General features: G+C 42.7%; 1 protein-coding gene across 3 annotated transcripts in view; it reads left to right on the top strand.

Annotated features, from left to right (window-relative positions):
- Positions 1-11,384, top strand: part of Rassf6 (Ras association domain family member 6) — a 35,822-nt gene extending 24,438 nt beyond the window's left edge. For all 3 annotated transcript variants that reach the window (XM_050150075.1, XM_050150076.1, XM_050150077.1), the window contains exons 5-11: positions 5,450-5,547; positions 6,411-6,592; positions 7,145-7,246; positions 7,504-7,555; positions 9,721-9,839; positions 9,944-10,041; positions 10,136-11,384. In XM_050150075.1, the coding sequence (XP_050006032.1) occupies positions 5,450-5,547; positions 6,411-6,592; positions 7,145-7,246; positions 7,504-7,555; positions 9,721-9,839; positions 9,944-10,041; positions 10,136-10,211 (727 nt within the window). In that variant the 3' untranslated portion in view covers positions 10,212-11,384. The remainder of the gene's footprint in view (positions 1-5,449; positions 5,548-6,410; positions 6,593-7,144; positions 7,247-7,503; positions 7,556-9,720; positions 9,840-9,943; positions 10,042-10,135) is intronic.
- The last annotated feature ends 2,216 nt before the right edge of the window (positions 11,385-13,600 follow it).

Genomic DNA, 13,600 nt, shown 5'->3' with positions numbered 1-13,600 from the left:
AGCTACCAGAATGGTCCATTTGCATGGTCTGATCTTTGATAGTACTTAAGGAAAACTAGGTACCCCTTTGGAGGATATACTCATGGCCCACCATGATTTTATTTTTCCAACATTTCTCGAACCTCATGCTTGAACTGAGGCTGAACGTTTTACCCTAAACACATAGTGTAGCTTCTTATTTTCCTCACTCAGCCTGCCCGGAAGTCAGCCTGCTCACCGATAGCCAGTTACCTGACTCGCCCCCTCAAAGCCTTCTCCTGATCCCTCAGTCTCTACTGAGCACACTCACAGTTTTTCTTTGGCACCTCCAGGGCATGCGGTCCATTGGACTTTACACGTCTTGTCCTCCACCTCCCGTGTGAGTTTCTAGGAATGCATCTTGAACTGTGTTTGCATCCCAGTGCCCAGCACCAAGAGGAAGAAAGGAGGGAAGAAAAGAGAAAGGAGTGAAAGAGAGGCAGGAGAAGGAGGGATATGGAAATATGAACGATGGAGAAAGGAAGCGTGGGTGAGGGGGAATAAGATCAAATGAATTGAATAAATTGCACACGTTTTGTGTGACAACCACCTCACCCCATCTGCCTCCCCTCGCCGCTCTCCCATCCACACAAAGGGCTGCGGATGGGCACAGGACATGGTGCTTGTGAACACAAATGGAACCACAGCCTCGGGCAGCTGATGCCGACCCGCATCCCAGAGATACGAGATGACTGACAGGGCTGACCACTCAAATGACTGGAAGCAGCATTTAAGAGCGATCAAGCCTTGCTTTAAAAAAAAACTATACATGATATGAACCCACAAAATTAGCAATCATATGTCACACCTTTCTAAGAACTCATGGCAAAGTTCTCTAGGAAGCCAACACCTGGTGCTGCATTTTCTTCCCTTTTGATTCATTAAAACTTCCTAAGATTGAGACATTAAAGTGATACAAATGTCAAGGAGGTAGAAGGCACTTCTGCTGGCCTGCGAAACCATTATTCTAATAGCTATTCAAAGATACCTTTTAATTTCTCAAATATAAAATACTAGTTTTGAATTAAAAATACTGGAATTGGGGGTGAGCTTAGGAGCTGAGGGTGACAGGGTGGTTAGGATGATGCTCTTTCATATGCTGCAGCGGACTGTGAAGTGTCCCTCCACAGTGCGTCTTCTGCAGAGCCTGTTTTCCCTGAGAACATTGCTGGTACGTTAGGAGCCCTTCTCTCCATAGCCAAACATGGCAGGAGCGGCATAAAGGAGCGGAGGGTTATTTGGGCTTACAGTTTCTGATGTGAGGACCATCCTGGCAGGGAAGGCATGGCAGCTGACGCGACTCCATCCTTAGCAGTGGGAACTTGAGCCACAGCTGATTCCTATCTCAGCAAAGCAAGTAGTAGGGAGCTCTGATCAAGTTGTCTTCAAGGTCTGTCCCCCAGGAAGATACTTCTGCAAGCTAGAAACAGTCTCAATGACTTCACAGCCTCCCCAGACAGTACTAGCAGATGGGGTGCAAGTGCTCAAACACATGAGTCTATGGAGTACATTTCCCGTTCAAGCCTTAACAGCCTGGAAGCAAGACAGACATTGTTTCTCATTATTTAAAATTGAGGAAGGTCAGCTGGACAACTGCAAAAGCCTGTGATTCACCATAGTAACCAGACATTTACTCTAACACAACGGGCACTGACCTGTCCTTTACCGTAGAAACAAGACTTTCTAGAACATTATAAAAATGCTTGTGTGGTGAACCATATTTTTCTAGTGAGTAAGAATTAGCAGGAAGAGATCCCACCCCTTATGTATACAATGCATGCAGACTGCCTCTCTCTCAGTCTCTTTCTCTCTTACACACACACATGCACACACACACACACACACACACGAGCATGATAGCATTCTGTGGTTGCGACTGATTAGTCAAGAGAGCCTGGTGCAATCAGCAGAGCATTCAGGTAGGAAGGCTCAGGAAGACGGAACGGCTCTGCCCAGTCTCTGATTCTGACGATACACAGACACCCTCGGAGTATCTTCCCTTGGTCACCTCCTTTCAGGTGACTCCTTTAAATTATGTGCCTCAATTAAATTGTGTAAAGAATTCGACCGTTCCCTTATTCCAAGCCTTCTCTCATTTTTTTTCCCATACTGTGTGTCTATGGACATAACAACCCCACTGCTCAGATTTGCTGTCCCCCCCTGGGTTAGTGGACAGTGAAGGACGTGGACAATGTGGGCTCAGCTGTAAGGACTCCAATTGGGTATCTGTTCATTCATCCTTTGAGAAAAATTACCACTCTTGCCATGTTGGCTCGCTTTAATCGTACCAGAAATGAGTCACACTGAGAAAGTACTAGCCAAATGGGAATGGCGGAGGCTTAAAAATAAATCGGTTTGTTTGAGCTCTGTGTGTATGGAAATGACTTTAAAGGAAGACTTTGATCTCTCATATCTCGGCCAAATGTTTCCTTGCAGAAAGAAACTGTGTGTTTAAAATGAAACAGAGAAGGGGTGACTCATTGGGGTTACTTTTGCTTTTGCTGGTTTTCATTTCTATTTTTAATTCTTTCTAAAGTCAGTATTGGCATAATTTAGACAAGTCATGGCAGAAGGAAATAAAGAGCAAGTTGTGAACAGGTGCATATTTGATTTGCATCAATAATGTTTTTTTTTCTTGTGCTATAAATAGAGAAGTGGCTGCATTCTATTTGCCTATCAAATTTCTACCTCCATTTTGTTTTGCAAAAGATTACAGCCCCTTCCCAGTGTTTAGATTTGCCCCTGGTACATTTCCTGGTGTTTGGTCAGAGCAACACAAACTGTTCCGTGTTTGGACATGCTCAACTGCTTGATGCTAAAGTTCTAGCTGCTTCTTGCTTGAAAGGTGTGGCCGACTGCCCATACGTTTGGTCATATGCACAGCACATGGAATGGTTGCTCTTGTAATGTGCTTGAATTACACAGCCCCAAACTGTGAGGTTGTAGCTTTTGACTTTGGCAAGGAGTGCCATGAAGAAAAGAGGCAAAATGAATATATTGAGCTGTTTTTCAGCCCCTGTATTGACGTGGCACCACCATAGTGCAAAAATTTAAGGACTGACTCCCCATGGGAGGCCCCACTCCTCTGAGGAGTGTTTGGGAGGTGGGGTGAGATGAAGGTCGCGGAGGGGGTGGAGAGGAGGGAAAGGGACCGGGATTGGTATGTAAAATAAAAAAAAAAAGATTGTTTCAAAAAATAAAACAAAAACAAGCTGAGAAAAGTAAGGGGGTGGCTGTCACATCGGCCAGAATCACTGACCAGCTATGGGAATCATAAGTGGTCATTATTTGTAGAACTTCGGTTCTCCCCATTGGAAACAGCACCTGGTCGCTTTGCCTTTTAGTTTTAACTTCTCATTGGTATCCAGTTCCCATTCAACAGTGATCAAGCACAACTACTTTAGATTGCTAATAAGCTGTACGTTGAAGATGTTTAATTTTATGTGTCATACGAATAGAGTGTGGGTGGACACCCGGACTGCTAATGTAAATAGTTCCTCCTCTTTGTGACGTATATTTTAACTGACAATATTTCCGCATAGTAGAGTTTGCTCTAAATTGTATTAACAAATACATTATGATCACATTATGTCCTTCTTATGGGCGCTGTAAATCAAATAAGAGTTTAAAGACTTCAAGAGAATTCCAAGGTCCAGAGGAGAGTGAAAGCTTTGTTTTGCCAGTGCCGGCTACGTTTATAAGAGCTTTTTCGTCAGTGTGTTGATTATTTTCCCATTGCTGTGATAACGTGTCATGACCTAAAGCAACTTAAGGAAGGAAACGTTCCTTTGGGCTTTTGTTTCCTGAGGGATAAAGTCCATCATGGCGAGGAAGGTATAACATGGCTACAGGAACAGAAAGCTGACTGATCACATTGTCATGTACACACAGGTAGTAGAGAGAGATTGAGAGAGATTGAGAGAGAGAGAGAGAGAGAGAGAGAGAGAGAGAGAGAGAGAGAGAGAGAAGGAAGAAGAAAGAAGAAGAAGGAGGGAGGGAGAGAGATCAAGCAAACAAAGCAGCATAAAGCTACAAATCCTCAAATCTCAGTGATCTTCTCCCTCCAGCAAGACTCAACTTCCTACACTTGCCCAAACTTCCCCAAACCAATAGAGGACCAGGTCTTCAAATACGTGAGCCTTTGGGGACATGATCATTCAAACCGACAGTCAGGGACATTTGGGTAGAGTCACAGACACCCCAAGTGGAAATACTCGGCGTTCATACTATAAAAGATTTTATGGACAACAACACAGGACAAAAAAATATTCCTGCAAATAATAGTGTCCATTTGCCTCGAGAGGTCCAGAAATGCACTGGAACCCAAATTGTGCCTGATCCATCTTGAAATGAATTTAGACGGTGGTGACTGCAGTGATGGTGGTGGTGGTGATGATGATGAAGATGATAGTGGTGATGGTGGTTATGGTGGTTATGGTGGTGATGATGATGGTGTTATGGTGGTTATGGTGGTGACAGTAATGATGATGGTGTTATGATGGTGACGGTGATGATGATGGTGGTTATGGTGGTGACGGTGATGATGATGGTGGTGGTGGTGATGATGATGAAGATGATGATGGTGGTGGTGATGGCAGTGATGGTGGTGATGGTGCCACTGAGGATGGGGTTATTCTGATAATATTTTTGATAGCTAGCGAGTGCTTAACTATAAGTGGGGATTGTTTCAAGGATATTACAGAAATTAACACATTAAAATCCTACCAACAATTCTACCCTACCTCATACTGTTATTATCCCCATTTTATAAGGGAGGACACTGAGGCCAAAAAAGGATGCATAACTAACTTATTTAAGGCCAGATAAATAAAATAAAATAAAAAAGAATGTTAGTCTGATGTAAAATAAACAGCTGTTACATTTCATATATTCTGGACACTAGAATGTTTTGAAGTTTGCTAATATCCTACATGAGATAATTTTCTAATAGAGAATTTTTCATACATTTCCATTTTGTAAATTATATTTTCAAAACAGTTTAGGCCCAAAGATAAGTACCATATCTTATCATGTTAGAACCATTTTATATAATTATTTTAATGCTGTGGGAACTTGATTCATGAGTATAAATGACATTTTTGTATCTAAATTCCTCTAAAACCTTATGAGATATCTGTGTATCAGTGGCTCGCATTGGTTTCTACCAAGCCTATCTGAGCATCTCTTTTACAGAATCTACATAATTTTGCATTTCAGTATATTAGTGAATTGTTTTGCTCCAAAAATATACAGAGTGTGTTTAAAACATGCTTATCACTATGGTATGACTGTAATCTTTGTAACATGATAAAGTTGTTTTAGATTTGGATCACACATCTACCTACCAAGGCCCACAACTATAGTACCAACATTGTAAACCTGAGACCATCACATGGAATTAGTCTCAATGACAGAACTTGTTACTTTTCAGGAGGATGACTCGCTGGGGAGAGTTTGATGACCTTTATCGTATCAGTGAGCTGGACGGGAGCCAAGTCTTGCTGTCTGAAGGAAGGCATTCCCCAGAAGGTCAGTACCAAAGTGTTAGCAATGTGGTTTATTTTTCAACAACATAAAGCATGATTCCCTAATGTTTACCTCATACTCAGTACTACCTGAAGAACTCATATATATGTGCTTCTTAAACATTCCCAAGGGCCTTGCAACTTACGTCACTACATTGCTCATGTGGGGGTAACTTACATCACTGAGTTGCTCAGGTGGTAACTTACGTCACCACATTGCTCACGTGATGGTAACTTACGTCACTGCGCTGCTCATGTGGTACATCAGCAGCAGCCACTAGCCCAAAGCATATTGCTGCTTTACTTTCAGGAAACTTAGGAAGAAATTCTCTTAAGCCTCAGCATTCCGTGAGAATGACTTCTCAAGAACGCTTCCATGGCATTAAAGGGTCACTAAGGTTCCAAGATCTGTCTTCTTGGGAAAGGTCTAATAAACTTGATGTCGGGACAAAACAGGGATGCAGGCCTGGTCCATCACTTGGAAGTATTCTATTCCTATAAATACTCCTCAACTCACCATGCATTTATATTACCTGTCTTAGTCCAGACTGTCAGAAAAACGGGGTTTTCCAGGTCTTCCATGCTAAAATTGTGTATCATTTACACCCCCAATAAAAAGAGATTAGAGTGGAAATGCCAGTCATGTGACCACGTGAACCCTATGAGACATAACTCACCAGCACCATTTGCTGCTTGACCAATCTCACGCAGCACCTGATAGGCCAGTACAAGCCAAGCAGCGAGTACAGCGCTCTCAGTAGCCGGGAAATCTCATTCCTCCTTGTTAGTAAAGGCAAAGCAGGGTCCCCACAATGGACGACGACAGGCAGCTGAATGATACGGGCTTGTGATCTTTATTCTTCCCAGAATATTTGTCTTATCACAGCACTCTGAAGCCATATGAAGAGGAAGAGCCGGAATCCCCACTGCTCTATAGGACCATGAGTGAAGCGGCTTTGGTGAGAAGGAGGACGAAGGCTCCAGTGGCGTACAGAAAAGACAGACAGAGCCATAGAGCCTCTATCAACGGACACTTCTATAACCACGAGGTAAGTTACGGTCCCATTCGTGCGGAATAATGCTGCACTACCAATACTACCTATTTCAACTTAGAATTTAGACCAATAATAAGAGCACTGTGAGCAGATGCCTAGCGCTCATCAGTCTTTCCCTGTAGGAAGTGTAAACTAAGTTTAAACACAACCTTCTTCTCGTCTTTATTTAGATGCTTTGTAGCACAGATTTAAGTTAGTCCTCTGCAAGAGCACCAAGCACTCTCACCACTGACCCGTCATCTCTCAGCCCCCTAAACATGGGACATTTATATCATATAGCTTAAAATTAATTTTTATTACTTTTATAGGAATTAAGTCAATTAATAATACTTATGAAGGGCTTAGAATAGTTTTATACAATATTTAGTATTATCATTCATGCAATAATTATTATTAAATCTGAGGTTATTTGAGAACTCTGTGACATCATTAGGAGTGATAACATGACTTCTCAGGATTCCGTAATCCGTTTCACGTTCAGGATCCTGACTGTTGTTGTTTGATAGATTCATGAGGACTCCTATGGTTTTGTTGTTATTCCCTTAGACATCCATTTTCACCCCAACCTTCGGATCAGAAACCAAGGTCAGAACAAACAGCACCATGAGAACTGAAGAAGTAATAAAGCAACTTCTCCAAAAGTTCAAGGTAATCCTTGTCACTGACCTGAGCTGTCCCTTGCATGTGTGTAAGCCAATGGAGTCACGTAAATGCCCTTGGCTATGAACCAGCATCATCTGTTCAACTCTGGTGGCTATTTTCCTCAGAGCAGCACAGCCTGGGAATGCGCATGATCCCTGCAGGAGCCTAAGAGGACATGTCTGACAGGGAAGGGGCAGGAGAGACACTGCTGGCCCTAACATCATCTGAAACAGTTAATTATTCATTTTTTTTTTCATTGACAGATTGAGAATAGCCCTCGGGATTTTGCTCTTTATATTATTTTTGGAACAGGAGGTAAGAAAATGTAGTCCCTGGCCCCAGCTCATTCGTTTTCAGTTCATAAAGAAGACAGACAGAAGAGTGCTTGATTCTGTCACAGAAAAGAAGAAGAAAGAAAAAAAGAAGGGAGGGAGGGAGGGAAGGAGGGAGGGAGGGAGGGAGGATACAGAATACAGAAGAGAGGCAGGAAAGGGTCAAGGGTTCATTATAATTGTTGTTAATTCCAGAGTTTTGGTGCAAGCTAAGCACACACTGAATCATTGAGCCCCACACCCTTCCTGAGAAATGGTACTAGAATACCATGTATCTGCTCTGTTTCCAAAGATAATCCAAGCAAAAATACATCCAAAGAGTTTAGAATACAAAGGACTCCACTTGTTTGCCAGATGTTGTCTGAGTGGAGATCAGAACTTCAAGAATCCATCCCTGGAGGGCTGGCTCTCCAGGAGGTGCTGGGCTCCTGGCTTTCTCCCTTCCCCTCCTTGCCCTAGCTTTGGTCCTCACCGCCTGCCACTTCTCTCCGACCTTGTTCGTTTACCCTTCCCTACCCTTCCCTATTTGACACCGAGTCTGACACATTGTAAGAGAATGAGCTCTCTTGGTCAGAAGAGACCGTGTGCAGAGCTCGGTGGGGGATTATGTTTCCAGTAATGGCTCCAGATGATCGTGAAGCAAGAACTTGGGGGTGTAAACTATGAAAGGCACTGAGGGTGGGAAACGAAGTTGGCATTCGATGGAAAGGTCAGGAGAGGATCCTGCTGTGCTGAGGAGGGGAGCAGGATGGCAAGGACTTCCTGTTGCTTCAGAAGTGTCAGAGGGGTGACATCAGCACGCACTGGATTGGAATGGAGACGAGAATAAATCGAATCCAGAGATGGGAAACAGACTTGATTATTCTGAAGAAGGAAGTGAAAAACAGGGAGGTGGGAAGGAAAGATGAACCGGAGGGCACTGGGGGCTTCTCTGTGCTTCCTTCTGTTAAAATGAAATCCCAGATGAGGCACCACTCTGACAAAATGCCAGAACTTTTGTGGTGAGGCATTTATGGTAATGTTTGAAATTTGAAATTCTGAGAATATACCAGATTTCTTTTGTCTCATTTTCATGGCTGAATGGATGAAACCCTCAGATAATGAAAAGAACTAATCTTACTAATTCTGCATTTGTAGTTTAGTTCTTGGAATACCCAGGAATTGAATGTGAGGTAGAAAAAAGGGAAGAATTAAGAACAACTGTAAAATGGCTTTATACTAAGTGAGCTGAGAGGATGAACAAAGGAAAGAAGGAAAACTGTAAAGAACTGAGCCATCTTGCTCCCTCGGTAGGACTAGAGCTTTGCCTAAGTGACCTAACTAAAAGGTAGAATTATTTCACCTAACTAAAAGGTAGAATTATTTCACCTAACTAAAAAGTAAAATTATTTGAGTTAGGCCGTATATTGAATGGAAGAGGCTCACTTGTAGTTCTTGGAAAGGTTTCATATTTAATTTTAATCAATAGTCTAACCCTATCTACAGTTTCGCTTTGCATGGTTGAAGTTAGCCATGGTCAACCATCATCCAAGGGTACTGAATGGATTTTTCCAGAAATGACAATCCAACAAGCTTGAAGCCGTGTGCCCTCAGAGTGTAGTGATAGACTCTTATGCCGCCCTTCCCTCCCCTTCCTGGGATGAAGCCTCCATGTGCCCATGGAACCCACTCTGTAGACACAGCCTCCCCACTTGTCACTTAGTGTGGCCTTAGTTCTCAGATCAGCAATCGAGGCACCGTACTCTCCGTCTTCAAATGCCTTTTCCTTTCCTGTTGGTAATGGCCTCACACTGACAGTTTCATTAGAATATATATGGTTTCTGTCATTGTTCCTAGGGATGTTACCCTCTTACTATAACTAATTGATAAGTTAACTTTATCGTGGATATGGATATGTGTAGAACAAACAGATGTGCAGTACTATATAGCATCTACAGCGTCACGTGTATTCACTGAGGTCTGGGAACATGTCTATCATGGATAGTGGGGCATGACTCTCCTGCTTTTATTATTTATTTACTTTTGAGTGAGTTCTCAATTCCTGTTGCTTCCAAAACAAACCAAAGGAAGACCAAGAGACAAAATTACCCTCCTTTCTTTTTCTAGGATTTTAACTCTTAACTGTGGTTTCTCCCTTTTCCTTTGCAGAGCAGAGAAAACTAAAGAAGAGTGATGTCCCACTGCTGCAGAGGCTTCTGCAAGGCCCATCCAAAAGCAACGCGCGGATCTTCCTCATGGATAAAGACACAGAAGAAATTAGCAGTGATGTATGGACGCAGATAGCCTCCGGGTGGGGTGGGGGGCTCACGCGCGTGTGTGTCTTTCTCTGGCTGGGCTCTTCTCTCATCCAGCCTTCTCTTTCCCCTTTCAGGTGGCGCAGTACATTAATTTCCACTTTTCGTTCTTGGAATCCATTCTCCAGAGATTAGATGAAGAAGAGAAAAAGGAGACGGAGAGAATAATGGCGAAGTAAGTCAAGAGGGTGCACGGGGCATTTTATCCTCCCGTAGGTTCGGTGAGCTCCAGGTACCCAGTTTGTCCTGTTCTCCCCTCTCTGTTTCAGATTCAGTACCGAAAGGGCCTTTATCCTGAAGTGTCTTCAGAGTAAACAGGCAGCAAAAACAGAGACCACAGTCTAGGAGCACAGCACCTGCGCTGACTAGCACACCTCAGCAGAACTGGAGAGGGCACTGTCGGATGAGCCGACCGACCCGTCTGCCTCTGGTATGCAGGATCTGGAAGCTGCGGAAAAACTGAATGCCAAACAGCCTGCTTCCTCTTTGAAAGGGTGATGTTGGCTGTGGTTCAGAGTTGAACTAAGGCAAGATTGGACTTCATTTCAGTAACTGAAGGAAGCTTGGATACTGTGTATTCCAAATAGCATTTATAGCAAATTCTTTAGTGAGCTCAGGTTTAAGCGGCCTCTGCTGATACCATGCAGTTTAAACTTTCTTATCTGAAAAGAACGGAGACATTTGCTGACTCATCAGAGGTTGGAAATAAACACTTCCAGTACTTGCTGTCAACAAGACACACATTCTCAAGCCATCGAGGACCTGAACTGACCATGTTTCATAACTGGGTAAACACTTAAGGGCTTTCCTAAAATTCAGAGACATCGTTACAAGAATTGATTTTTTTTTAACTCCTAGTATCAGAGCTGTCTGTCCTTTTGGAATAAAATGATTTTGGACTCTGTCAAGAAAGCTAAACTCAGGACTGGAGAGATGGCTACTACGCGGGTAGGAACACTGGCTACTCTTCCAGAAGACCCCGGTTCAGTTCCCCAGGACCCTTGTGATCGCTTACAGCCATCGACTACTCCTCCAGTCCTAGAGGATCTGACACCTACCTCTGTGGGCACTGCACACACATGGTGGACAGACATACAGGCAGGCAAAGCATCCATACACTTAAAAATAAATTAAATTAAAAAAATAAAACCTTAAACTCTGATTCTGTCAACTGGGGCTCTTTATTTGTGCCCCGACACACACTTCTACTGATCTGTTCCAAGCTAGTTTTATGTGTCTTAAAAGTTGGTTGTATTCATTTTCTTTCTTTATTCTCGCAAATAAATATATCACGGACATAGACTGTACTACATAAGGTAGAACAAGATTTGACCTCAAATACCTAGTTCTTGCTGCTGATTGCTGTGGATAAAGCCGAGCTGCTGTAGCTGAGCCGGGAGGGGGCATCATAGAGTCCTTGCTGCTGTGTAAGACACACTCCCGAGGTACACACAGGTCTGCTAAGCCCACTTGGGAAAAAATATTATGGGATTTACTTGTAAACTCTTCATTAATGTGGACTTTTAGTCAATATTTTTCTGTTCCCTAACTACTTCCATTTGAATTCCTTATCTTAAACTGTCCAGTTATGTCACCTGTACTAAGGTAAGGTTCTTCTATCAACATCAAATTGTGAAGCAGTTATAATAATAAGCTATTCATTCTCAGCGTTCCTGGACCCTGAACTGGGTGACAGTTTAGGAATTCTGTGGCATTTCTGTACCAGGAAGTCTCCCTCGTTGATTGAAACAAAGTCTATGTATTTCTAAAGCTTTGCCTGTTGATCAAGAAAGACACGGGGTCATCACACTAAAAATGGACCAAAAGAACAAAGTATACTGCATACCCACCAGGTACGGTGGTGTGACCTTGTGACCCTACCACTCAGGAGACAAGGCCAGAAGATTACTATGAATTCAGGCCAGCTTGGATTACATAGTGAATTCCAGGCCCTCTCTCAAAGCACACACACACACTCTCTCTCTGTGGTCTACAAAGTGCATACAAAACTCAGCAAGCCTCACATAGAAAAAGAAAGTAGGAAAACTCACAGAAGAGAAATCACAAGTAGCTGCTAAGTGTGTGCAAAGTATTGTGTATTCCTCAATTCAGGTCAGGAGAGAGAAACTGCAGTAACCTAGGCAGAGTTTAGCATGAAGTTATGCCACCACTGACGGAAACAAACGCCGGAGAAGCAGGCCAGGTAGAGAGAGACAGAGAAAGCTGCAGCTCGTTGGCTGCCAGCATTGGACGAGAAACACCTGGATGCAGACAGGGTGTTGGAAAAATCCTGCCTCCAGGGTCTGGGGAGGCATCAAAGACTGAAATGGTTTTCTAGCGCCCTCTGCTGACGTTATATAATATTGTCCACAACGGAAAGAAAAATTTAAAGCGCCCTACCCTAAACACACACACACACACACACACACACACACACACACACACGGTTTCCACAGGCTTTTCTGTGACAATTAAAACTGGCCTATCAGCGAAAGAAAGTCCTTGTTAGCAAAGATTAAACTGCTCGACAAATAGTGATGATGTGTACTGCTGCAAACGGATTTTATTTCACCTTGAACACAAGTTATATGTAAAGTTTACCCTATAATTCTACGTAAGATATTATGTGAACATCAGAGATACAAAGGCATTTTTCAAAACTGTTTATTACACTGTTTATCCTTAAAAAGGAAAGTAAAAAAAAACTAAATGTTCAAAAACAGGAAAAATGATTTAAAAGGCAAGAAATATTTGCTCAGAATGTTACAGCCATTAAAATTATATTTTAATAATAGAGTTAAAGCTCATGGGTATTTACTTGTATGTTTGCATGCTAATATTGCACACCTACTCACAAACCAAAAACAAGTTATGTATAGATTACAGAATTATCTGTGATTCTGTTTCTCTAATTTTTATACTTATTAAGTATTACAATGAGGTATTAATTTTTCCATCAGGAAAGAGAAAATACATTACATGAAAGTTGCCCACAAAGAGCAGGAAGTAAATGCAAGAATAGATTCCTACTAGATGCAAAACATTTTTAATTAATTACTAAAATAAGACATTGGCCTTACCTTTGTGTGATTTAAAACATCTTTCCTATCTGTCCTCCTTAATCTTCATGCTAGTCAGCCGGACAAAATGACTGCTTTTTATTTTTAATGGCAAAACAATTATAAACGTATGGTATTTGATGCGATGTTGTAGGCTAGGATGAGGAATCGGGCAACTAAATCACATGGCATGCTTCTCACGTCTCCAAGATGAGAACATTTAAACAGCCCCTCTTTCAGCAACTAGAAATTCCAAGGAACAGAGCAAAGCCGAAGGGAGAGCGAGTGAGTCCTGAGATTGATAACGGAGTTGTTGAGGTTTCTTGAAAGCCCCCCTGGGTCACCTCCTTATGAGTATGATGGTCTGAGCAGCCTGTGGGGAAAGCCCCCTGGGTCACCTCCTTATGTGTATGAGGTATGAGCAGCCCATGGGGAAAGCCTTTTAGGTCCCACACTGAGCCTTTCTACCGGAAGCCAGGGGACTCCCCTCCAAAAGCAGCTAGCTGTCTGGATGCTCCATCGATGCTGGATGCTTGTCTCAGAAGAGTATTCTAGGCCTCCGACGAGCCTTCAAAGACCAGTTCTTAAGAGAATAGCTTGAATGTAACTTCCAAAAGACCCTAAGCCAGAAACCCTGTTAGAACCACTACTGGGTTCTTGATCTTCAGAAACTTT

This window comes from Alexandromys fortis, unplaced genomic scaffold (assembly GCF_014885135.2).
Source record: "Alexandromys fortis isolate MF-2015 unplaced genomic scaffold, M_Fortis_MF-2015_v1.1 scaffold_0, whole genome shotgun sequence".
NCBI lineage: Eukaryota > Metazoa > Chordata > Mammalia > Rodentia > Cricetidae > Alexandromys > Alexandromys fortis.
Note: the sequence above shows the minus strand (reverse complement) of the source record. Positions and strands in the feature narration are given on the sequence as shown.